At 31.8% G+C, this 26,477-nt stretch overlaps 8 protein-coding genes and 1 pseudogene across 9 annotated transcripts, besides 3 other annotated features; 5 read left to right on the top strand and 4 right to left on the bottom strand.

Annotated features, from left to right (window-relative positions):
• Positions 1 to 3,159: part of a mobile genetic element that runs on past the window's edge.
• On the bottom strand, positions 1,861 to 2,491 carry TVAGG3_0154890 (annotated as a pseudogene). The gene has a single exon. A coding segment is annotated over exon 1 (631 nt).
• Positions 3,078 to 3,159: a terminal%2Cinverted (terminal inverted repeat of Maverick-3 transposon ID:TVAGG3_0154780).
• A 1,496-nt stretch (positions 3,160 to 4,655) lies between these two features.
• TVAGG3_0154900 (uncharacterized protein) lies at positions 4,656 to 7,477 on the top strand (the record flags this gene model as incomplete). Its single annotated transcript, XM_001317781.1, has 1 exon — positions 5,220 to 7,445. One exon carries the CDS (start codon positions 5,220 to 5,222, stop codon positions 7,443 to 7,445), a length of 2,226 nt encoding a protein of 741 aa, XP_001317816.1.
• A 1,305-nt stretch (positions 7,478 to 8,782) lies between these two features.
• TVAGG3_0154910 (mismatch repair protein Msh2 (MutS-like protein)) lies at positions 8,783 to 11,747 on the top strand (the record flags this gene model as incomplete). The annotated part of the gene is made up of 1 exon (XM_001317780.2): positions 8,860 to 11,415. The coding sequence occupies one exon, from the start codon at positions 8,860 to 8,862 to the stop codon at positions 11,413 to 11,415; it is 2,556 nt and encodes an 851-aa protein (XP_001317815.1).
• Positions 11,748 to 12,013: 266 nt separating this feature from the next.
• On the top strand, positions 12,014 to 12,640 carry TVAGG3_0154920 (uncharacterized protein; the record flags this gene model as incomplete). The annotated part of the gene is made up of 1 exon (XM_001317779.1): positions 12,014 to 12,640. One exon carries the CDS (start codon positions 12,014 to 12,016, stop codon positions 12,638 to 12,640), a length of 627 nt encoding a protein of 208 aa, XP_001317814.1.
• Positions 12,641 to 12,853, top strand: TVAGG3_0154930 (uncharacterized protein; the record flags this gene model as incomplete). Its single annotated transcript, XM_001317778.1, has 1 exon — positions 12,641 to 12,853. The coding sequence occupies one exon, from the start codon at positions 12,641 to 12,643 to the stop codon at positions 12,851 to 12,853; it is 213 nt and encodes a 70-aa protein (XP_001317813.1).
• Positions 12,854 to 15,059: 2,206 nt separating this feature from the next.
• On the top strand, positions 15,060 to 15,957 carry TVAGG3_0154940 (uncharacterized protein; the record flags this gene model as incomplete). The annotated part of the gene is made up of 1 exon (XM_001317777.1): positions 15,093 to 15,749. One exon carries the CDS (start codon positions 15,093 to 15,095, stop codon positions 15,747 to 15,749), a length of 657 nt encoding a protein of 218 aa, XP_001317812.1.
• Positions 15,958 to 16,263: 306 nt separating this feature from the next.
• Positions 16,264 to 16,688, bottom strand: TVAGG3_0154950 (uncharacterized protein; the record flags this gene model as incomplete). The annotated part of the gene is made up of 1 exon (XM_001317776.2): positions 16,264 to 16,506. A coding segment is annotated over one exon (243 nt), but the record flags the coding sequence as incomplete, so codon positions are not given.
• Positions 16,689 to 16,780: 92 nt separating this feature from the next.
• On the bottom strand, positions 16,781 to 19,542 carry TVAGG3_0154960 (coagulation factor 5/8 C-terminal domain-containing protein family; the record flags this gene model as incomplete). The annotated part of the gene is made up of 1 exon (XM_001317775.2): positions 16,781 to 19,542. A coding segment is annotated over one exon (2,762 nt), but the record flags the coding sequence as incomplete, so codon positions are not given.
• A 429-nt stretch (positions 19,543 to 19,971) lies between these two features.
• Positions 19,972 to 21,013: a mobile genetic element.
• Positions 21,014 to 22,595: 1,582 nt separating this feature from the next.
• Positions 22,596 to 25,940, bottom strand: TVAGG3_0154980 (nuclear chaperone required for maturation and nuclear export of pre-60s ribosome subunits; the record flags this gene model as incomplete). Its single annotated transcript, XM_001317774.2, has 1 exon — positions 22,974 to 25,940. One exon carries the CDS (start codon positions 25,938 to 25,940, stop codon positions 22,974 to 22,976), a length of 2,967 nt encoding a protein of 988 aa, XP_001317809.1.
• Between the last annotated feature and the right edge of the window lie 537 nt (positions 25,941 to 26,477).

The raw sequence follows: 26,477 nt of genomic DNA on the forward strand, positions 1-26,477 counted from the left end.
TGGCATTAAAGCCGCGCTGAAAATACCAGCTATATCTGGTTCACCATTCACTTCCATTGCGTCTACAACTTCTTGGAATTGTGGTTGTAAGTTTATGAACCACCTATCCGGATTAGCTTTATGACCCCATCTCATTGTAGTTCCATAGTCTGCAGAAACAAAAGTAGGTTTGTTTCCATATTGGCTAGGTTCTGAATGAACTTTAAACAATGTTTCTTTCTATATGTTTTGGTGAATATTTACCTTTTATTTTCACCGAGTTCAGCCAAAGATTGAACGTTATATGGTCGTAGTAAAAAAAGGATTGTTGTATTTGCGTACACTTTCTTTCAGTACTTTCCATTCTATGCTGAATATTTTCATCTGATGTTGGAGTCTTTTGTATGTCGGCGAACATTTTCGATATTCTTCTACTATGTCAGCCGAATTTTCTTAGACTCTTGGAAAGATTCCATTTCCCCGCATACACTTGTTGAGGGTCAAGATTTTTTCGGCTGTTCCAAATCTTCATCTAGTTCTGTGAAGTTAGTTTCCAAAGGAGGGACTTGTTTGTTTCCTTCAGGCTCTTCTAGCTGTTGTTGCTGAACTATTTCTTCCATGTCTGGTTGTATCTGAACTTCTTCCTGTGGAGTTTCTTGTACCTCATCTGCTGGCATTTCATATATTCCGAGACCGTTTTTAACAAGTTCCCTATCTAAGTCATCCGGACTCATAAACCTTTCTTCTTTCGTTCCGTCTCTATTTTTTACGCGTTTCATGAAGAGAGTTGAATTATCATTTAGCTCTGACACCAAATATCTCGGAGTAAATTCATCCATGTCATTTGGATGATATGCTATTAAATCATATCCCTTAGCGAGCTTGTATTTTCCAGGTTTGAAATTATATTCCCATTTGGTGCTGAACCATAAAGCTAAATAGGTTCGGTCAGTATTCCTTCCTTGAACTTTCTAATAGCTTCTTTATATCTGTCACTAAAGTCAAGAGTATCTGGGTAACCATAGTCTTCCTTAAGCATTTTTAAGAATTCTTGGTTTCCTTTTCTCTACTTCTTTTATGTCCTTGCTCTTTTGTGGTTGTTGTGGTGCATGTTTTTGAACTGTTGGTTGTGGTGCAGTTTTTTGAACTGTTGGTGGTGCAGTGTTTGTAACTGTTGGTTGTTGTGCTGGATTTTGAACTGTTGGTTGTTGTGTTTGGTTTTGGTGGCATGCCTGTGTCTGTGTCCATGTGACGATGTAAATGTTTTAGGTAGTCCTGGTGCAGGTGCTTCTCTTGGAGGGTTTGGTGGTATATAAGTTCCACTAGCTAGTATATAAGTTCCACCAGCTGGTATATAAGTTCCACCAGCTGGCACATATGTTCCATCTGCAGCATAATGTCCTACCTGACTTTTCGTTTTTAAGAAAGCATTTACTAGGTTGTTTTGGTCTGTTGTAACTCTTTTCTTGACTTTCCAACAGTTGTTCTAACGGCGTCATAGGCACTTTGAACTGCCTGTCTCGTTGCTGCATCTGTTATTTTCGTCATATTTTGTGCTACTTCTCTTAACTCTTTGTCGAAACCTTCAGACTTCAGTTTCTTTCCAGATGAGAAGTCGTTCACTAGTTTCACCTTACTATGAAGAGCTTCGAAGGCGTTCTTAAAGTCAGCATTCATTAAAGCTTCATTTGAACTGTCTTCATCCGCTTGTATTTTTGTCCTTATTGACCCTATAAGTTGGGCTGCTTTAGCGTTGGCTTGGGCATCTAACCAGTCATTATTAGCTTTTATATATTCTGCGCTTTCATTGCCTTTTGCATGGCTGCGTCGTTATTTTTACTTTCTTGTGCTAAGTTTTCATACTGTACGGTTTGGTTTGCAACTGTAAAAGTTTTTCTGCCTTTACATTTGCTTCAACTTCTTTTTTATACTCATCGCTATCCATATATGTCTTCAGGGCTTTTTGTTTTATCTCTTCATCTTCAGTACTTTATATTGAGTAGTATGTTTTTCAAATTTATAACATCTGTTCCATTTTTGCTACTTCTGCTGCTTTTTCTGACACTTTTTTCGCATATTCCTCTGTACTTAGTTCTTTCAGTTGTTCTTCTTCTTCTTTTTCTCTACGTTTAACTCATTGAGTTTTTGTGTGTCTGTCATATTCTAGTTTCTTTTCGTTTTCACTTATTTGTTTCTGTATGTCTATGTTTGACTTTTTGACATCTGTTATTTGATTTTGAGTGAACTCAAATTCATTTGACTTTGAGGGTTATAAGCTGTTCCGTCTGCAGCTCCACCATAGCTGCCATTTTCGCTAAAAGTCCGCTCTTAAACCTCCACTTTGTGCACCAATAACTCGGTTTAAAAGCATAGGGTTGCTTGACATTTGTTGCAACATAGTGGGGTCATTCATCATTTGTTGTTGCAACTGTTGTTGTGGTGTCAGTTTTACTATTGGATGTTTCAATGCTCTCTTCCTCTTACGTATATTCTTACGTAGCTTACGTGGCATTTTAAGTGAAGTTAAAAAGCGGTTTTTGACAGATGTTTATATGACACTTTTTGTTCAGCACAAAAAACTACTCGGTCAAAGTGTTGTCAGTTTTGTAAAATAACCGTCCTATCTCATTCTATAAGGGGGAAAGGCTTCTCAAAGTATACTTCCTTGGAACGCCCGTAACTTTTGAGTAGGTGCCAAAAGTGCTTACTCTTAAACAACCGTCGGATTTCCGGGTGAAATCGTGACACACTTTCGTCTTTCGTAGGCAGTGGTGGTTGTTACAAAAGGTAACTTCGAATGTAGCGTGAAATCTGCAAAAAAATTCTGAAATTTGAATGGAGAACACAAAAATTGAATAGTTTACGTCAATAAAAAAGAGAAAAATGAAGCCAATGTGTCTCGAACCTAGGACTTAGAGCACCAATCCCACTGTTTATCCCATTACACTACATGCATCTCTCACCTCAGTGAATGAGATCAACTATATGATAACTTTTTCCCCATTATATTCTTGTGGAAAAGTGACAAATAGCAACTTTGACCCTCTCTCCGTAACTTTTCCTGTAGCGACGATAGACCCTTACTTGTCCGGACAAAGTTATACTAAACATCTTCAGGGCTAGAGGGCACGAAGTGCCTGGAGGCCCCACTACCTTTTTTTCTCTTTTTTTTTTTTTTTTAAGATCGCTAAGAAATTCCAATCTTTCTTAAAAATAATTATGATTCTTATTCTCATTACTTTACATACTCTTTTATTTTTTGTCTGATCAGACACGCTTTCAATTCAATTTTTTTTATGTTGCTTCCTCTTTATTTAGCTATAACTTATCGTATTTCATGCTGTTTTTATTTACAAAATGAACGCCTCTGCCCACCTGATGATGCAAGAATTCCAATTTCAAATTTTAATCAAATTACCCAGATTTTCCTTACTTTTACCACCCCTCTAAAGCTGGGGACACCGCCTATCGTTGGGAGTAGCTATTAAATAGAACCACCAAGGGTATTTTTCGAACTGCCGGTGTAGTGGAAACATCCGACATAATGATTTATTATGCCAAGGTTTGATTCCCATTTACCCATTTTTTTCTTTTTTGGATCATGAATTTTTTTTTGGGTCACTATAAGATTTGTTTCATGTTCTAAATCTGCTGCATATGTAATCTATTTTTATTTACCTATTTTTTAAAAATCTATTGGATTGCCAAATTTGAATATATTTAAAATCATAAAACTCCAAAAAAACTATAAATATATGTTTTATGCATAGTGCCGATACTCAAATATCAGATTACTTAGATCCATGAATAATATCCGAATTTTTTTTCTTAAAATTAAACTTCAAAACTTCTTCCAATCTTATTCTTAATCAATTGTAAATTTTTAAAACCATTTTTTAAAATAATTTTGCGTAAATTTTATTCTCATGTTGTTTTAATCGAAAATTGATACATTTTCAAAAAAATAATATTGACTTATGAAATTCATTTTTAAGGTGAAATAGTATTGTTTTTATTAAAGTATATGAATAATATATAAAAATTAATGAATAATATAAGCAGATTTTTAGTTTACAAAACAAATATGAGCAATGCAATTTCAAACTTTTGCTGGCAATTTCGATATTGCTCAAGTTTGTAGTATTTGTGATACCTATAACATCGGCTTAATCAAAATTCGATTTTTCTTATGAGTTATTGAGAAAATTTGATTGCAATGAGAAGGATTTCGACGTTTTTGATAAACTAAGAGCTGAGCTTTAGGGGTTCAGTTCATTTATGGCTGTAGTTTGATGCGTAGATCTTTTTTTTATTGTAAATTCTTTCAGCATGGAGATCGAGAATGAATCTTTTGAGAACTTTATGAGTTTTTACACCCGTAAAGAGGTCCTTCGAGGAAAGATAGTCCAGACTACATGAAGATGTGGGTTAACCAAAAAAATCCGATGGTTTCCCCATATTCATGTAGATCTTCGAAAAAATGAGCACCAAAAAAGCCAAAAAAATAGGCTTTTTATTGGATTTGTACACTAGATCAATAACCTATTTAGGATCTGACACTCTTTTTAGCCAGAGATATGAGGTCCTTTCTAGGAAAACGATCTATTCATCCATAAAAAAAAAGAATTATCGTTTTCCCCAGAAATTACATGGGGAGTGGTAAAAGTAAGGAAAATCTGGGTAGTTGGGAAAGTTTATTAGCATCGATAAGTAAGGCTGATGAAGTAACATTTAACATTCCTGATACACTTGAAAAAAGATATACCTACCTAGAACTAATCAAACTAAAAAAAGAATGTAAATTTTCGATCAATGGATTGGATAAAAATACAAGAATGAATTTTGATACACTTTTTAGCTTCTTTAGTGATATCTACATCTCATTGACAGACATTACAATAGAAACTGAAAAATCACTTCTCTCGGCAACAGAATTACAAATGAAAAATGCTAAATTCAAAACAGAATCAGGAATCACCATATCAGTTGAAAACTGAGAATCCGATATGGCTTCATTATCATCATTATCAAATATTCGGGCTTCAAATTTTGTAATTACTTATGATTCATCTGTTAAATGCAATAAAGATATTTATATCAAATTAGCTTCTTCACACATATCTATTGATATTGTAAATGTTGTTGGAAATGTAAGTTTCAGCGCCCAGTTTCAAGGTTTTTCGATTTCCTTTGATAATTGTAATAATGTTCAATTTGATGTGTTCCAATGTCAAGTTGAAATGAAAATCAATATGATAACACCCAATGCAACACTCAAACTATGCCAGTATTTTATCTCTCAAACAGTACTTGATTCAGCAATTTATTTCATTTTAACCGAACCTACAAAAATTATTGCAGAAAACTTCCCAGGAAATTCACTTCGAAAGGGAGGACTAAGTACACAACACGTTCAATTTTATGTACATGCAGTTAATGATATTATATTCGATTCCAAAACATCCCAGCATTTGATATTCTTTGATTTACAAAATTCAAATGTTGTTTTCAATTTAATAACAGAATCATTTATTCAACATTTGATTGCAACTGATTGCAATATCACAATTAATAAAGAAGATAGTGACTACTCTGCTTTGTTCATTTTTGCAAATATTAAAAGATCAAATATATACACAGGAGAAGGTAACACAGCTGGTTTTATTTTTCTGAATATATCTAATTCATATTTATATGGAAACTACCATTTATTCACTGATCTAAGATATTCTGGAAGTTATTCTTATATTCAAAATCTTTACATAAAAGAAAATTCATTCATTACATTTGCTCAAGCTCAAAAGAATTCTCTACAAATTGACAATTTCATTGAAGGAACTGAAACAAATTTAGTTTTTAAAATCAGATCAGGATCTGATTATTATTCCAATTTTATTTGCAGCAAACAAAAAGATTTCTTTAAATATCCAAGCTTACGCTTTCCAGATGCAGATTCAATTAAAGTTTATGAAGTCATAAGTCATGAATCTGAACAAAAAGGTAATTATTGTATTGACTTGAAGAGAGTTGATAATAATCGATATAAAGAACATCTCAAAATATGTATCCCAATGAATGGGAATAATTGTAAGTCAGGTTACATAAATACTGCAACATTAGAGGATTCATATCCAAATGAGTCATCAAGCGTTAATATTTTTATTACTAGTAATAGTACTAAGACACTTGATCTGTCAGAATGCCATAGTGATGTAACAATTGAATGGATTGAATCAAATTCAAGTAAATTGAGTTTGGACATCAAAGGATCACCATTCAGAACATTGCATATGATTGGAATAGATGCACATTTTAATAATGATGTAAATAGTGATGAAGTAATTTTAGAGAATTCTAATATTAATTCAAAGTATATATTCTCCACTTTAGATATGAAATTTGATCAATCATCTTCCTTCTTGAATAGTGATTACAAGGTTGAAGCATATGAATTACTAAATTACAGTCCTAAAAAGATTAATTTTGAAGATGATCTAATTCAAATCGATGAAATAGAGTTTTTAAATAAGCATACGGTCATAATAAATAATGATTTACCATTGGACACAGAAATCAATCTTAATTCTCAATCTCCAAGCAATGCAATATTGTTTAACTCTAATCCATTATCTATAATTAAAATTGATTCAAATATTCAGCTTTCTCATGAAAAAATGAAAATATTTCCTTGTGGAATTGTTGTTTTCCGTAATGCTTCCGGAAAAATTCCAATCAACTTTAATATATCATCAGAAACGCAGTTTATCATTCAGGAGAACTCCAATATAGAATTTGACTCAATTGTTATTAATGATAAATTAATTCTCTTACCAGAACATGACATTAAAGTTCCTTATGTTGAAATGCGGCAGTCAGGAAAGGTTATTTCGGGATCAGTTAGAACTAACAACACATTCATAGAATCTTCTAATTATACTAATGTTGGAGATTTCTCATCTGAAACAATTGAAATTTCAGAATATGCATTTGCAAAAGTATCTTATAGTCCAGTTGGAAAGGCAAAGATTCGTATTATATTTAGTTCTACTTCCATCCCATATATTTATATGAATTATATGGGTTCTAATAAAGGTGAAATTGAATTTTCACCAAGTGAAGATATTGATATCAGTCCAAATATTGTAGATTTCAAAGTCCCGGTTCTAAAGATCTCTAATTCAAATTGTAAAAATTGGGCTCGAAACTTTGGCCCAAATAAAACGAATCCTATCATTGATGCAATTTGCGTTATGGAAGGTAATTTTACAGTATTTTATATTATAAAGACTCCCAAATTTGCAACATGGATGAAAGTTTTGATAATTGCTTCTGCATTGATTGGCATGATTTTAATTGTGATAGGATCTTTTATAATCTATGCAAAGCTCAAGAGAAGGAAAGAGCTTAAATACTTGAACAAGATATACGAAGAGCAATCTCTTGATTCTTCTCTGAATGAAATATAGAAGAGATAGATTTTTGAATTATATCTTTTGATTGTTTGTAAATACTTATATATAGTTTCATTCTTTTTAAATCCAATTATCTTAGTTATCAATAAAAATGTCTAGTATCATTGATTAATGTTCATTAGATTTAGAATTGAAAAAAATAATTTTTAATAAATAGTTTGAAGCCAAAAAATACTTTTGTACACAATTTTCAAACGTTGTGTGATTTGAATTTGTCTCAATTTAGAATATTATATCATGATTTTAGTGTATTCATGATTTCAAAATGAATCAACTCTCAAGATCAATAGAAAATTAATGGAATAAAACTGATGCTACTTTTCTTTTGATACTTGATTTAGATATATAAAAAAATCTTAATATTGTTTTTTCTTAAGTATTAGATAGTAAAATTTTTTACAAACAATATAGAAATATATATGGTTTCTCCGAAATCACTTATTTTCCCTAGTGATTTTGAATTATTAAATTTTGATTTGCGAAATTACCATGATAAGTCACTCATTTGATGGATAACGCAAATTTGGTAATAATCATTAATGAAAAGGTTAAGTCGTTTCTGTAGGGACATTTTCTTTGGGTTTAAAGAAACAAACAAAGTAAAAATAGTAAAGATCAAATCCATACAGAAATATAAATGAGGATGAAAAGAAACCGACCCAAGACCTAAAATCATGAGAGGTTAATCCATCAGAAAATGCATACCAATACCTAAAACACACAGTTCCTAGGTAAAAAAAGCATAAAGTACCAATCAAAATTTGTAATATTGCGAGATGTTTGAAAGATTTTTGATTGCGGGCCAATTGCGAAAGCATCAAAGCAGAATGAAAGATCTACAAATTTAAGAAACCTAAATATTGTTGAGATTAGTAAAATTAATGCTAGAATTGAGCAATAGTACATAAATCTTAATTCATGAAATTTATTTGATGTAAGAGGAAACTTAATTTGCATATAGATAATGCAGCCTACCAAAATTAACCTTGATAAGCCTCCTAATCTTACAAAAGGCAATATATGAAAATCTGTAATTGTGAAAAAACCCGAAAGAAATGAAAAAAGAGTCCAATAAAAGGAAATCCCAGCAGTAGATTTTGTTTTATAAGATCGATATGCTACAATTGCATATGAAGGGGTAAACACGAGATCTCCAATTGAAATTACTTCTTGAATCATTGTGATTTTATCCAAATAATCACCAATCATTTTACTCATAAGTTAATAAAACATTTCTGTGTACTTCTTTTCACACTTCATTTCTTCTAAATTTGCGACTTAAAATTTAAAAGTGTTACACGCATTATCTAAATACTATCTTTATTTAATTTATCAAGATTTTGGCCGCTCAAAGTTAAACACTCTAGAATTTTGAGTTTGGTAAAGAAAAAAATGTACGTTTAGAATCATGAGCACTGAATACTCTGAGTTACTGAAACTACCACCAAAACCAGAGAAGACCGTGCGCTTTTTCCGCAAAGGCGGGTCATACTTTGCCATCGATTCTGATGCAGAAATGATTGCTACGAAACATATTCATTCTTTCGGAGCACTCAAAGACTCTAACGACAAGAAATACAAATATGTATCAATTAGCGATAACTTATACAGTTCATTGCTCCGTGATTTGCTCCTCTACAACCATACTTCTATTGAAGTTTGGGAATTTGAATCTAACCATTATACAAAGACAACTGAAGCGTCCCCAGGAAATGTCATGCCAGTTATTGATATTATCAATGCCGATTTCGATATATCTCAGCAAACATCTCTCTTATCTATTTGCGTGAAAGAGGTTCCAGAAGGAATTTCTATCGATGCCTGCGTTTGCGATCCAACACTTTACACAATAGCTACAACAGAATTCTTTGAAACTCCATCATTTTGCCATTTTGAAACTTTAATGACACAAACAATGCCAAGTGAAGTATTAATTGCAGGAGTTCCTGATTTCTGCAAGAAGAAGGTATTTGATATCATTGATAAGTTCGGAATTAATTACAAGACAGAAACATCTAAGTCAAAAGTTCATGAAATCGGAACACTCCCGAATACAAACTCTTGCAAAGCTATAGTTGCTACAATCAAGCCAAATCTTCCCGAATACACTATCAAGAAATTTACATTATCAGAATTCATGACTGTAGACTATTCTGCTGCAGCTGCTCTCAATATATTCCCAGATGGAGAAGCAAACAGAACAGGATTACCAACATCTATCTTTGCTTTACTCAATATCTGTTCTACTCCAATGGGATCTCGTTTACTTCAGCAAATGATGCTCCAGCCATTACTAAATCCTGCTGAAATAAACAAGAGACTTGATATCGTTGAAGCTTTCATCAGAGAAAATGAAATTAGAAATCAAACTCATCAAATTATGAAACAGCTTCCTGATGTTGAACGAATTATGCGTAAATTCAAACGTGGAAAGGCAACATTACCCGATTGTGTCAAACTTTATGATGTTGCTTCTGTTGTTGAAAAATTTGATTTCTTTACTTCCCCAAATGTAGCAGAATTCAAAGATTTCCTTGATGAAATTACAGAATGTTCAGAGAATATCAATAAGGCTAAGACTTTAATTGAAGCAACAATTGATTTCTCTTTAATTCCAGAGCACATTTACAGAATCAAGCCATCATTTGATCCAGGATTATCAGAATCAGCAGAGAAGGTCGATGAAATCAAAGCAGCAATGGAAAAGAAGCGTCAAAAGATTGCAAAGAACTGCTGCATTGAAGATGATAAACTTAAGATCGAAAGAGCGGCCAATCAGAAGAGTTTCTACTTGAGAATCCCAAGAAATATGGAATCAAAGATTAGATCTGATTCAACAGTGACAATTCTTGAAACAAGAAAAGATGGTGTTCATTTCATCACTCCTTCCATCAAGAAGATGGCAGATGAGATTATTACTCTCGAAAGTGAATACTCTGTCAAGCAAAGAGAAATACAAAAGACACTTTTGGAAACATTAACAGAATTTTCTCCTGTTTTCGAGAATTTATCAGAAGTTTTTGCTAAAATTGACTTATTCTGTGCATTAGCTCAGAGCGCAGCTGCAAATCAATATGTTAGACCAAAATTATCAGATGTTGGTTCTCCAGAAATCAATCTTGTCCAAGCAAGACATCCAATCCTTGAAAAACATGTCAATTTCATTGCAAACGACATTAAAATGCAAAAAGGAACAAGTTCATTTATTATCATTTCTGGTCCAAACAGTGCTGGCAAATCCACACTTCTTAAGACTGTTGGATGCTGCGTTTACATGGCACATATTGGGTCTTTCGTCCCATGTTCTGAAGCAACAATTCCAATTATTCCATCCATTCACGCCCGTGTTGGAGCTTCTGATTCCTTGAACATGTCAACATTCACTTTCGAAATGACTGAAATGGCCAGCATTTTAGAAAGTGCATCCGCCAATTCTTTGGTTATTATTGATGAGCTTGGCCGTTCTACATCTTGCTCTGATGGATTTGGTCTCGCATGGGCAATTTCCAAGAAACTTGCAAATGGAATTGGTGCTTTTACGTTATTCGCAACACACTTCCATGAGTTGTGCAATTTAGAACAAGAAATAAGTTGCGTAAAGAACTTCCACATGAAGGCAGATAGTGAAGACTGTTTGAGAATGATGTATACATTCGCTGAAGGACCATTCGGAGACTCTTTCGGTATAGATGCCGCTGAAAGAGCTGGTTTCCCTTCGGAAGTTATGAAAGCCGCAAGAGAAAAAGTAGAACAGTTAGAGATTATCGACAAAAGTAATGATGGAAAACCTGTAGCAAGAGCAAAAGTTTTTGATCCAAATAAGCCTTATGTGAACTTCTTCAGAGCTCTGAAAGGAACTAATTTCGATGATATGGGAAGAGCTTCAGCAATCAAACTCTTTAACGAGCTCTTCAAAACTTTCGATGAAGAGAAAAGAAACAATAAGTTTGAACCAGTTGCGTGATAATAATACTTATAAACAATAGATTTTTTTACCCAATAATGTTTTATAATTTTTCATATGAATTGTTGAATTTTGATTAAGAAATCAAATAACATCTGGAATTCTGTGTTCTTCAAAGGACAAATCATCAATATTGTTTTAAGATATACTTATACTTATATCTTATACCGAATGACTTTTTTTTCTTGAAATGAAGCGATCTTGTTTAAAAACAGAGCTATTTATAATGAAGTTCTTTTGTATAATATTCGAATTTGATGTTGAACTACTATTCCGATTTCAAATATATAAATAATCTTCTTCGAATCCAACATCGTAAAGTTGGATATTGACTGGGTTTTGAATTTTTTGAGGTTATATTGAATACTTTACAATTTTAGAAAGTGTCTAAGCAATATATGGTAAACCAGGAAAATGAGATTTGGTCATTTGATGTCAAATTCTTTTCTTTCAAAAAATATTAACTGATTTGTTCCAAATATATATATCTACATACGATCTTTCCAAAAAATGAGATTTGGTTCTCCTCCATTCAAATAATTTCAAATAAAATTTTCTGAACTTTTGAGAGAAAGTTTTATCATCATTTTTCAAGTTGATGATAGGCACATTAAAGCATAGCATGAGAGATATAATATCACAGTGCATGAACTATGATGCCCAAATGAATGGATCTATTACACAGGATATGTTTTACAAGATCTGTTCGAATTTCGGAATAAATATCAATTCAAACCAAAAAATATCCAATTTATTCTCACAGTCATATAATAATGGCAATGTCAGGTATTTTCTATTTGCCAATTCCATTTCGCAAGAAGAAAATGATGATAAGTATCAAAATTGGTCAAATCAATATTATCAAAGAAATCAATATTGTCAACCTGCAAGTACAGTCAATTATCAGCAGAGTTGCATCAGTGATGATGAGATCAATAGTACAATTATCAAGCTATCTCAAAAAGTTCTTGATGAAATGAGATATTCTGCAAGTGCGTGGAGCAAGTGGAAGATTGAGAAGAAGCTACTTGATCCAGAGTATTTTTGCAATGGACTTCGCAAGGATTGTCATTTAGATATACCAATTGATGTAATGAGAGCTGTATGCGATAGATATGGAGGAGATCTTACCCTTGCATCATTTGTCAAGATAATGAGCGATGGTGCCAACATGGGAACGCATATACAGGCCGGATCTAACAAGTCACATATGCAAAACAGTTAAATGACTGATGATGAAGAAGTTATATATAATATTCAACAACAAATTAGACCAGGTACAAATGTTGATGCTGTTTTTTCAAAGGCAAGAACTGCAAATGATTTGTGCATGATTTTTGATAGATTAGGCATTTCTTATGATGAAAATCAAATCAGAAAGATGGTTGCAAAACAGGGAATTATAGGATTCTTTTATTCAATCACATCTAATGCTTAAGTAACTCTTTTTTTCTCCCCGTTTCTATTTTAATATCTTTCTTAATTGTAAATAAAAATATTAGATATTATCAATGTATTTTTCCCCATTGAAATCAACTCGAAGAATTCATCTTTCAAAGCATATACATAGACAGCTTATAGACATATAATATATGTTAATAAATCCAAAAAAGTTTTTCTATTACGAGGGAGTATCGAGTTTAGAAATTTATGAGAATAAGATTTTGATAAAGCTATCAGAAAAAATCATCGCGACATTAATCTATAAATTTGATATACTAATGACTAAATCCGATATCAATTATTTATCTTTAAAGGGTTAAATATTGTTATAATACTTAGTCGGAGAATTTTTAAAATGATATATTGCAAATTTAAAAAATATTAAAATAGGACTAAAAACTTTGCATTATACAAAGCTATTGTGTCTTGAGAGATAGATATGAAGTGGACAAATCTTTGAAATTGCTTTCAGTGGTTCAAATTATTTCTTATAACATTTTATAATTATTAAAGTCATTCTTCTAAATCACATTATTTGGAAACCATATCGAATTTCGTATCGCTTTCAAAATTTGTGATAGTTGTCAAAAAAATGTATTTCTGATTTGGGATAGTTGTCTGATTTTTCATCTGATGAATTCCTTAAAGGCAAATCATATTGGACATTCTTACCATCATCAAATAGGGTTCAGACCGCTCCTGTTATATATCATCTCAGCGGAAATTTATTCGAAAGTATTAAAAACGATGGTGCTATACGCATTTGTGCAGAAAATTCTATTTTAATTCTTGAACATGCCACATTTACTTCCATTACATCAAATCAAAATGGTGGCTGCGTTCTTTTCTTTCCTGGTCACTCGGTTTATCAAAAAGATATCTGCGCCAGAAATGTTTATTCAAGTACAAAATCCAATTATGGCTTTATTAACATTTCGCAAACCTCCGAAAATATAAATTACATTTCGATGATTTCTATAGTTGATTGCATAACTACACCTCGCACCTCTGATATGATTTGGATCGGAGGTGGTAAAGCTTCCACTTCATATTACAATTCAACAAACAATAACATCTATAATTCACCTGGATTTTATCTAGGATATTCAGTTGGTAGAGCAACTGCATCCTTCCTAAATGTATTACTAGGAGTAGCAGAATTTAACGCAATAATCTGCTCTGATTCCGTTTGTTTAATACAAAATTCAAATTTTTATAAAGATTCTGTTGGTGAAGCATCTCAAAGTTTTTTATGCCTACTCAAAGATACATCTGTTGTCGACCATTGTGTTTTTGCTCAAAATACTGCAAATAACTTCCTTCTGAAGCGATTGTCTGTTACTTACTGTTCTTTTGATAAAAATTCGTTTGGTTCGGTGCCTAATTCTAGTCCATATACAGGATCGTATAGTTTCGTTGTGAACACTCAGTGTCACATGTGGAAACATAACGATTGCATCAAAAATTATTCTTGCGTTTCTAGATATTCCACGGTTAACTCATTCATGTTTTCCTTCTTTATTTTTATCCTTTTAATTTAACTCAAACTATATAAATATAATTTTTATTTTTATAATTTTTTTTCCTCTTATAAATCGTTATAATCATTTGTCATAGTGTGCGTAATTGAAATATTTATATAAGAATTATGCTTTTGTTCAATAAAACTAAATGCTGAATTATCAATTTATATATAGCACAAATGAGTAATGTGTTATCATGTAATATACCATCGAATCCAGTTGCTTAGTATCACATATGAATCAACTCAATATTAAAATTGATAAAAATCAATTTATCAACTAATATGTAGAGGATCTTATGTATTTCTTAAAATTTCATACAAGTAAATATATATTAATACATAATGATTCAGAAGCTAATTCACTTTCGCAAATTAACCATAAAACCAAAAATTTCGTATAATTAATTTGGCGATAATGGGGAGAAGCTTCCTAAACTTTTTAATCCCATAAATATGGTCATTATCTGGAATAAAGAGTTAAGCGTCATATGTCACTTTTTGTACTAAGGAAACATCGACTTTATGCGTTATGACTTTTCGATGAGGAAACAAGTGTTCACGTATTATAAACTTCCTTATCCAAATATTTATGGGATTAAAAAGTTTAGGAAGCTTCTCCCCAATTGATATCAGTTCTAAAAGGTTATTATTTCAATGATCTGATAATAATATAATTTTAAAATCTTATTTTGTCACTTTTTTGATAAAAATGTCTACGAATTTGATTGTTCTTGCTGCTCAGCGGGCATTTAATGGTGGCAAGGATGCATATGCTAAAGAACTATACTCGCATAGCACATTTTACGTTTACGAAGCTTTCGAACCTGAAGAAATTGACAATAAAAATTTAAATGAAATTTTTCCTATCTATGCAGAAGAATGTAAATCAACCATTTCATTCGAATTAAACCCAACGGAACAAAAATATATTGAAAAATCACTAAATATCATTAAATCAATAAATTCTCAATTTATTGGTACTTCTATTATTCAAGCTTATAGCGATGATGTAGGAATATTACACACAATAATGTACTCATTTAACTCGATAAATACTAAAACTACATGCAGTATTACAAAATTACGTTTTAACATCAAACTACCTTACAAATTTGTCATTGCTCGCTATTCTAAAACAATGACAGACGATTATTCTGTTGAATCACAAGAATACAGTACAATTTCCGAAAATGAAGAATTAATTCAAGCTTTATCAATTGCATTTGCTCCTTTCATTTACGAAATATACCCTCAACCTTACAGAGTCATTGATGAACTGAAGTATCAAGTAAATAGAGGTCAACCGCCAAGTGGATTGAAACGAATCAAATATAAGCAATCAAAAGATTATAAATTCGACAAATAATCTCAAAAGATTCCAAAAAGTGACATTTTAAAATTGACATTTTGTCAGAAAGTATTCAATTTTTCTTTCAAATTATACATTTATAACTTTATATATTTTAGTAATTTTATTCCTTTTAGATTATACATGGCACGATGGGCGCTACTTTTTTGGCGCCAGCGGCGCCGCCCGCGCCTCCGGTGGCTCCCACTGGTGGGGAGGAGACGATAGAAAAAGTATATTTTTTCCTAAAAATTTGAATTTTGAATTTTTTTTTGAATTTTTTGATAGAATTACAGCACAATTAACCATGTGTTGTACGATTAAATATACATGTTAATATGTTTACTAACAACTGGCGTGAAGCGTCATTGAAAATCAACCTTAAACATCCGAATTGAATGACGTGTTATAGGGGCGTAAGTGCACCCTTAAGTTATCAATTGAAGGGGAAAAATGTAATCAGATGAATTGTTTATCATTGAAATCTCAGAAATCAAAATAAAATTTAACTATTTTTTTATTTAAAATTCAATCAAACTGTTACTTCCTTGTCAGAAGCAGATTTTTCCGCACGTTTTGCCCTTACAATAAATACAACAGCGACAATAATAGCAATAAGGGCTAAAGCACCAACTATAGAACCAGCGATGATTCCGGCTTTATTTTTATTCGTCGGTTTTTCTTCTGCTTGATTTGCTTCTAAAATATAATCATTTAAATTAGGTTCTTTCATTGGAGGTAAATCATCATTCATTTGGAAGTTCGTATCAGGGTAACCATAATAAGCATAAGAATTCGTTCTTTGCAAAAATTTCAGACCATCAACCCATAATCTCTTACAAACTCTTGTACATTCCAACCATACACCAATTTCTTCTGTAGCGTTTTTCATTTCTTTCAAAGAAATATCAAAATAAACATCATCTTTAGGAATATCCCTTGTTTCTGATCCCTGATAAATATCTCCAACTCCTTTCTGTGAATATCCACTCCACCATGGCCAAATATCAGACATATTTCGTTCAGTACATCTTGATCTAAATGACATATTAATCCATGTTCCTGAGACTCCAAAAACTTGAGGAAATTCCTTTGCAACATTAAAAGATAACTTACTTCCGCTAGAAGGTTTTCCTGAGATACTTGATGCAGAAATTCCTAAGAACGACATGTCATCATTCATTGGTTGCCATTTTTTGAAGTTAATACTAAGATAATACAAAGGATAGAAATGAACAATTTGATTAGGTGTTTCCAGATTCGGCATCGCAGTTGAAGGTAAATTCTGGATGTTTTCTAATGGTGTCATTGTTAAAGAATTCTCATAAACAGCATTAGAATTTAATTCAACAAAATCAGTACCAATATAGACTTTAACGTATTTTGAAGATTTGTTCAAACAAACAGAGAAAAATGAAATTTTTGAACTTGTAAAATCAAATTTCATTCCTTTCTTTGTTTTTCCACTACAAATAGATAAAGTAGATTGAGATTTTGTTTGTTTTCCAAAATGATTTACATAAGTTGCAACGATTTCTATATTTGGTCTTTCCCAATTTCCATTTCCTAATTTATAGAAAATGTCTGAATTATCACCTAAATCAAGATTTAATGAGAAACAAGGCCTTGATTGGAAAACGGATGTTTTTGTATTCGTGAATTTACACTTTAATAATAAATTATTATCATTTAGTGTATAAGTTTTTTCCATTTTCATTTCATTATTTGTAAAACTAAATGAAATTGATTTGTCTGTTTTCGTTCCTTGTTTCATATCATAATCAATATGATTAACAATCTTAAATGTTGGATACATACAAAAATCAATTCCTTCAATACTATCAATATATTCATTATTTCCTTTCATAAAAGAAAAAATTCTTCCATATGCAGGTTTTTCACCTGAAATTGCTTTCAAATCACCTGATTTCATTATCAATGCTGGATTAGAATCTCTTAAATATTTTAATTCTTTGTAAACACCTTCAGCTTTTGTATCAAAACTATCAGTAACAAAACAAACTCCTTTTGTATAATTATCTACATAATATTGATCTTTACATCTCTCCAAAATCTTCGTTGCACATTCTTTAATTTTTGAACCTTGGAGACGTATTTTTCCTTCTTCATCAATAACTAATGGCCATTTCATTTTCTTTTCCATGGATATAACAGTATTTGCTGAGGGAAGTTCAGCCATCATTATATTAAAGATTTGTTTTTCTGTTGCAGTTTCTTTTGCTTTTTCAACAGCTTTTCCGAAAAGCCAATACGCATAATAATTATAATTATTTGTTTGATATCCTTGTATTTCAGGGGCAAGACATCCAACATATGCTTCTGGATGAGAATCAGCAAGTTCTTTTGTAGCATTTAAGAATCTTCTTACATATGATGCAGCAGATGCTCCATAGTATCCATATAAGAAATCATCTTCATAATACAAAACAGGTCGTGTAGGATAAAACATCATTTTTGACATAACGTATTGCCTAAAATAAGTAAAATCAGCATGTTGAGCTAATCTCGTTGGAGGAGCTCTTGTCCAAAACATTATATCTTCTGCTGTATATCCATTAACTCCTAATGATGCATAGTATTGTATATTTCTGCCAATCATCCAATAATTCGGTGTTAAATGCATAGGAGCTCTGAAATTTGTGTAATACTCAGAAACTTCGACGTATTTAACGACTTTTGACCAATTAGCAACAATTTCTTTAAATATAACTGTTTGTGGATGTTTGGATTCATTGACAGGATGTCCAATATCATTTCCTAATGGACATAAATGTATGCCAACTTTATCTTTCCCTTGTATATTAAATGGAGGATTTTCTGTCATATAATAGGCCAACATTCGAATTATATGGTTTGGATATTTAGGTTTAATTGCATCTGACAAACGGTTGCAAAAATCTAATAATACTCCTGAATATCTATTACCATATTTCTCTGTTAGTGCTTTGCAATTAGGACAATGACAATAATCCATGTTGTCGTTATGACCAACATCAATAAATGATGATGTATTGTCTTTATCAACTTCGGCAATAATTTTTGAAAGGATAACATCGAAGGCTGCTTTGTTTGTAAGACATGGTGCACTACTAGATCGTGATCCATCTGGTAAAAGTGCCCACATTTCGGGATATTGTGATGGAGGATATTCAGATTTCGGAAGTTGAGCCCAAAACGTATGAACCCCGAATGTTGACCATAGATATCCTCCTGTGTCATAACCTAAACCTTGATCACCAGCATTGGCTCTCTTTCTAACGTTGTGACGGAAATTCAAAATTGTATCTGTTCCATAAATCTGGCGCCATTGTATTCCAGCAATATCACTAATATTAACTTCTGAATCTACATTAAATTCTTCTGCAGATGGATAGAATTCCATCCATGTAGTATAAAATCTGAATTTTGCGTATGTTTCTAAGAGTTCGTAAACTCCATAAATTGTACCACGAGAGCCACCATTAATAATCAGATGCTCTCCTTTAACAAATCTGATCTCAAATGCATCAAGTCGTAAATCAGTAAAATGTAATGTTGTCAATTCTTTAGAAAACTTAGTCGGACCTATCAAAATAGCTTTGTCTTTGATCTCCTTTGCATCAGTTTCTATTGGAATCACTTCACCTGTTATATTTTTGATACCTGCTTGAAGCTCAACGGCTGCAAAACGCCACCAAGGCTGTTCTCCGGGATGAGCTGCTGGATAATAGATAGTATAACTTGAAGTACTACCCCTTTTCGAAATAGTTATATTTTTCCCGCTTATAAATAAGAAAAGAAAACTAAGCATTTCGTATTTTTGCCAAAAATTTGAATTGTAATAACTTTCTGAAGTATTCAATTTTCAAACAAATCGGATTCGAATAATCTTTTCGCATTGTTCATTTATATGCTATCAGTCCAACACCATTGAATTAATTCAATCAGAAATACGTTATTTACATAGAAAAAAAATTCACATGAATAACTTCAAGCAGATTTTTCCCAGTAATAAAACCCCAAACTTCCTTTAATTGTGGAGAGAGATTGAAGTTTTCGTCATACATAGTAGTTTATTACATTGTATTTACATTAATATCGAAACTCAAATTCTTATCTAAATTTTCAAAGGTTAAAAGTTTATAATTTTGTTCGGGAAAAAGTCATTTTAAATCATTACCTAGTACCTTATATTACTGCTAAACTTTTTTGCAACTACTATAAAGATATATTGATTTAAGGGTGCACCCGTATGTACGTTTATTTGAGAGGAGGAGGATTACCCTCTCAATTTTGAGGGATTCGTTAGTTTATTTTCTCGATGAATATGCAATAAAATTTGATTTTTACCTTATCAATATACTTCATATAATATACACATGTTCATGTAAAAACTTTTTTCCAAAATCCTCAGGAATTAATTGATTTTTGAATTTTAAGAATTTTTTTCGAATTTTTTCGAAAAAAAAATATTTTCAGAACAGCCTTAACGGCTAAGATTTAGGAACAATGTTAAGTATCAAAAAGAAAGGAGGTCTGATATAGACAACATATATCGTTGAAGGTTGAAAAAATCTCTAATATTTGAGCCCAAAATTTCAAATTTTAATTTTTTGAAAAAAGAGGCCACCCGTATGTACGTTTATTTGAGAGGAGGAGGATTATATTTTTGAAAGGGTGAAACATTATGAATATGTTAATTATATAATAATATGTATTATTATAAAAAAGAAAAAATAAAGCACGTTAAAATTTTTCTTTCTTGATTTTTTTACAAAATCTACTTAGAATTATGCAAAATATGACTAAATAATTATAAATTTCAAGTTAAATTTTAATTTTGATAAATAATTTAAATTTCAAAATATCAAGTTCAGTTCGACTATGTATGTAGTAATTCCTCAATAAAGTGCCAAAACCCTATTAAAATATATGAACATTTTCAACATTTTAATGTTTTTATTTAAAAATTTGTTGGAATATGAGCTTCAAACAATTATTATGTAAATAAAAATAATTAAATATATGTATTTATTCGTATTACAACCGTAGTAAGTCGATTCTTCCTTTCTTCTACTGAGGTTTGAATTTGATTTCGAATTGTAAAGAGATTCAAAGGGAAAATACTAGCGGATAAAAACTACCTCCATGAAAGGGTCATAATGGAGTCAAGTTGTATTTTTTGATATTTTTTGCTTTTCGAGCCTAAATAGGTAGCCAAGATAATGCCTAAAAATAAGGTTCTAAATTCTGAAGTTTACACGATCCTCTCGTGTGCACCCTTAATAGCGCAAAGTTTAAAGACCAAAAAACTCAAGAAGTATGGAAGTTTATTGCTAGGTGTGAAGATGGAATCACCAAAGAAAATATTGTTTATAAAATTCATCTTTTGCATCCTGATGTTTCTGAAGAAGATATTAATAATGAAATTGGAGAAATTTTGAACTCTCTTATTGAAAATTCCTCAATTGAGTATAATTCCATCACAGGTTTATACTATCCAGGTGAACTTGCTATTCCAGTGAAGCAATGACTTATTTTTGTCGAAATAAATATATTTTGTAATGAAATTTACCATTTTTTTTTTAAAAAGAAAAAAATGATATTCAAAGGAATCGAACCTCACAACTTCAGATAGGGGCATTCTACCACTGAGCTAAATCTGACACGTAAGCTTTTTTAAAACTTCTAGTATAAGATCGGCCCCGGCTCGCATTCGATTTTCTTTGTTTCGCATGTATTTTATATTTTGGTTTAAATTATAGATTTTGTGCATAAATCTACCCTAACTTAGTAAGGAAGTCAATTTGGAAAATTGTTTTCACTTTAGGAGAATATAATTTTCCATTTGGAAAATTTAAAAAGTGAGACGCGCAGGATTCGAACTTTTTTAAAAAGTTGATTTAAATGAATTTTAGTGTGGAATATAAGGATAATATCATATTTAAAATAAGAATATACTAGTTTAGGTGGTATTAATTTTTTCGATAAATTTGAGAGTATGTACGTTTAGGGCATGAAAAGTGTCAATTCGCTCAGCGAAAGCTGAGCTAGCTTCGTTCTCGAAAGAATAAGGAAGGAGTGAAGGAGAATGATACAGAAGTTGACACATTCATATCATTTCAACAAATTTTGATCAAATTGAAATTCAATAAAATTCAATTCACTTCATATCCTTCAGTCAGTACATTGATATCCTTCTACATGAGATTTTCATCTAAACGTATAAAATTGTCAATTTTATGAAAATAAATTGAAAATCTCATGAAATGTAAAGGAGAGTAATATTTTTCAATTTTCTTTTTTTCTTTGTCTCAAATATTTTCTGTTGGGAATTTTCTTGTTATCAAAAAATAATTTTAATATTTGTTTATTTCATTACATACAATAAAATTTTAAAAACTCTATTTCTTTTCAAGAAAATTTTTTCCTTCATATGAAGAAACATTTTGTTCTCCATTTGATACTGAGTCTAAATCTCGATTTTTGAATTTTCTTCTTTCCAAATTTCTTTTTTCCAAATTAGAAGTTTAATTCAAATTTTCAATAGTTTATATATTTTCTCAAACCGTCTCGGATTTTCTCACTTTTTAGGGATTTTCTCTCAAAATATACAAAAATAGTAATATCAATACATGTGTCTAATATACTTTAAAACCATCGTGACAAAATTCAAAAACGAAGAGTTCTTCTTTCCAAATTTTTTCAAAATCAAAAAAATTAGATAAAAAAGTACGTTTGGAAAATTCATTTTTAGCATTTTAGGAATTTTCTCACTTTTCTTCCAAATTGACATCCTTAAACTTAGTTATAAAAAATTAATGAATACCGAATTTATTAATGCTGGCATAAATCAAAAAAAAAAAAAAAAAAATACAAATTTTACTTAAAACATAGTTGCATTATTTTCAATGAATAATTTCGTTTCATTAAAGACCTCCATAAATATCTTATCAAGGTCTTGTTTAGGTAAATTATTCAATATGTTATCATTAGATGTTGCATCATTTCCTATATCAATGATTTTATAATCATGATTCATTTTGATATCTTCCAGCCCTTTCCTTGGACACCAGATGTCAAATGTTATAGTGATGCAACTTGATTTTGAATTGTGTTTATATAATTTATTGCGGAATATCTGCATCGGACGAAATACTTGACGACTAAATGTACATAATATCCAGAATGGATTTTGTTTGGCCAATTTCTTAATGTATACTTCTAATTGATCTTTCTGAGTCAATGTTTCGTTAAGTCCAATGAAATAATCAATTGAGTATTTCTCATCATCAGTTTGGAACTTTTACCTTCAGCTAATAGTTTTGCAGCCAATTCATTATCAGGCTTGGAATGGAAATCAGGATGATGAGCTCCATCGTCTGTGATGAAGAAAATGATTTGTGCAGCTTCTTTTTTGAAATCTAGCATGAAGTACGCCTTGAATGCTGAGTTCCAATCTTCTGGACCATCTCCCATTCCTCCTTGGCAGGGGATAAACTCTATTGCACTGACCAATTCATCGGCTCTATCAATAGGGAGGAAATTAATGTACTCGGTATTATTCTTGCCAATAGACCTATTCAATTTCTTTGCGTAAATCAAATCTCTGAATGCAATAAGTGCAATTTTGACATCGGCATTTGTTTCTTTGAACCAATCGATGGCGTTTTTGATCTGGAATTTAATCAAATCCTTGATTTTTTCTGTGGATTTAGTTGCATCATATATGAAAACCAAATCAATTGGTTTGAATTTTCTCATTGGAGCAGGTATCTCTTTAGGAATTGGAGGTAATTTAATACCAGAAATAGGTTGCATATTCTCATAGTGACCTGTCTCTGCGATAGTTCTCCATTTGTTGACAAGGCAAACAGCCATGTTTCTAACCAATCTCTTGACACCTTCCAAGTTGAGTTCTTTGAAGAGACGAGAAGCAGCGCCATCGATGATTATGTCACCTTCATTGGAATATTTGGGAGAGACATAATAGCAGCCAGAAACTAATCCTTTATCGGAACTGAGTGAGAAAGGTCTAAATGGTTTGATATGCTCACAGATTTCATTATAGTTCAAACCATCGGGGATTTTAGCTCCTGCAATTGTTGTTCCTTCTTGCAACTTAAGAACATTGTATCCGTAAAGATAATAATCATAATTTGCAATTTTCTTAGAATCATCTGAATCGAATGACTTCTTTTCGAAAGTTGCTGGAGTTTTTCTGTCAAGAACTTGTCCTCTGACTGGATCTTCGCCATTGAACCTAAGTTTAACTGGTATTTTGTGATTTTGTGATTTTGAATCACATTCATCACAATCATACAATTTGACATGTTTCAAATAATAGTCCAATTCAAAGGTGAATCCCTGATCAGCCCAAAATGAAATACCACCACCTTTCTGCCTGAACATTTCAACTGTCTCAACAAATTGGTAAGCGTGTGAGAAATCAGTTGAATCTCCTCTGATTTGATTAGATTTCTTTTTAATTTTTGGATAAACTCCAGCATCTGATGGTTTTGCCTCTTGGCCATTTGAGCAAATAACCCAAACTTGGTGGTATTCTCCTGATAATATTTCGGCAATACAATTGCAGTAATTCTGAGAAACTGTGACTGTAAAGCCAAGGTCTCTCAAACGGCAAATAATTCCATTTTTACCATTCAAAGTTTGGAATGTGACATATTTGTCTATTGGTTGATTTTCTGTTTCCGGAGTACCTTTATTTCCTTTATTTGGAGTACCTTGATTTCCTTGATTATGAATACCTTTAATTCTTATAATCGGAGGAGGTAGTTTTTGAGGTGATAATGGTCGAGATGGTGGATTTGGTTCTTGTTTATTTTGTTCTCCTTCTTGGTTTACTGTTGCATCGTAGAGTTGGCAAATGAGAATCTTATATGGCCATTTTGCATTCTTGCCGAGATCTTCATCTGGGAGATTACTTTTAGGCTCTTGGCCTTTACCTGATTTTGTTGAAGGAACATCAATATTTGCTGGTCTTTCGTTAATGTAGTAGCCACAAGCTGCATCAAATATCTGGATCTTTTCCAATTTATTAGTGAGGTCTGTGAAAAATCTGTTGTCTTTGTTACTTAATTGAGCATTGAGTTCTTTAATCGAGATTTTCTCTGGTAAAACTGGGGAAGTTATTTCTCCTTCTGTAATTCCTTCACTTGTATCTAAATGTGATAATTTGCTGAAGCACTCTCCAATTTTCAGAGGATTATCTGACCAAACAGATTTACTGAAAACTTTCGAGATATTCTTCGGACAAATTCCTACTCCAACACCAATTGTAGATGTCTTCAATGACTGCAATGTGGAGATGCATGTTCCAACTGCACCCATCTCAGTCTGATAGAAATGGGCACTTGTGATTGCAATAAGAACAGATTCTTGTTCTTGTTGTCTGCACCTGATGTTGTATGCAGCTGTCAATGCCTGAGAGAATCCAAATACTGTTTGAGATTGTATATTCGCTGCTGTTAACCATCTATATATTTCTGTGAAAACTGGGGGGTTATCAATGAAAATGTCTTCTTTCTTCTTGTTGATACAAACTGCAACTGGACCGGTGGAAGTTGCCAAAATTACTGTGATTGGACAGTTGCATTCTTTGAATGCAATTAATGTGCTGAAGACAGTTAGTACTGTAGTATTCATTGAGAGCATTCCAGATGATGATTCTGTACAATCAATGACGAAAAACAAGGAATAACTTGGTACATAACCTGCCTTTTTTTCGAGTCTAAATCTCTGGTCTTGGCCATCTGTGATTATGAATCTGATTAATCCTGACATTGATATTCCGCTGCCTTTCTCTGATGCAATATACTGCATTGCTTTGTTTGGAGTGAACATTTCTTCAGTATTGAAGTTGTCCGAAATATTTCTTTCGAAATCTTCCAAACCAAATATCGAATTATTTGATTTTGGAATGAAATCAAATTCACTGTTATCTGTAACTTCGCAGATTCTTGTCATCGATGTTTGTAGATTTTCTGATACACAAATAAATTGAGAGTCTGTGCTTTTAATAGGTTTGAAGGAACAAGTAATATTGATCTTGTTTTGCGATAAAGACAATTTAACTGTTTTTTCTTTGTTCTCTAAGTTTCCTTTACTGAAACCTTTGAAGAACGTTTCAATGAACTTTTCACATTTGTTGAATCCACCATCAGCAATTTTGTTTACTTCATAGAACATGTTCTCATATTCTTCGTTTAGGCGTTTGTATTGATTTACAATTGGATTATTGAATTCTTCAGGTGGTTGGATTAACCAAGTACATGTTGAATGAGTGTTTTTATCCCAACTTGACCATGATTTTACTGTTGTGTTCAAGAGGTTTCCATCTGAGAAGACGAAGAAACTATATGATGACTTTATGTCGTTATTTATTATCTTTTGAATGGCAATAAATGGATCGGATGATAATCTCTTTGTATCGAAAGTTTCAAGAGCAACTTGCAGATGTTTTCTCTGCAATTTTTCAGATAATTTCTTGATTTCCAAGTATTGGAATTCTCTATCTGCGAAAACAGCAAGTCTGTATTCAAGTCCAAGTTGAGAACATGCCATTGCAAAAGCAACAAAATACAACAAAATGTCGCGCTTGATATCTTCTGGTGTTATTGATTTAATATCAAGCAACAAAACAATTTGGGAGTTAGTGTTGATTTGTACTTTGTTTGCATAATTAACAATGTTGAAAGTAGTTTCTGTTGCATAATCAATGAATTT

The sequence above is a fragment of the Trichomonas vaginalis genome, chromosome IV, assembly GCF_026262505.1.
Source record: "Trichomonas vaginalis G3 chromosome IV, whole genome shotgun sequence".
In the NCBI taxonomy this organism is placed as follows: domain Eukaryota; phylum Parabasalia; order Trichomonadida; family Trichomonadidae; genus Trichomonas; species Trichomonas vaginalis.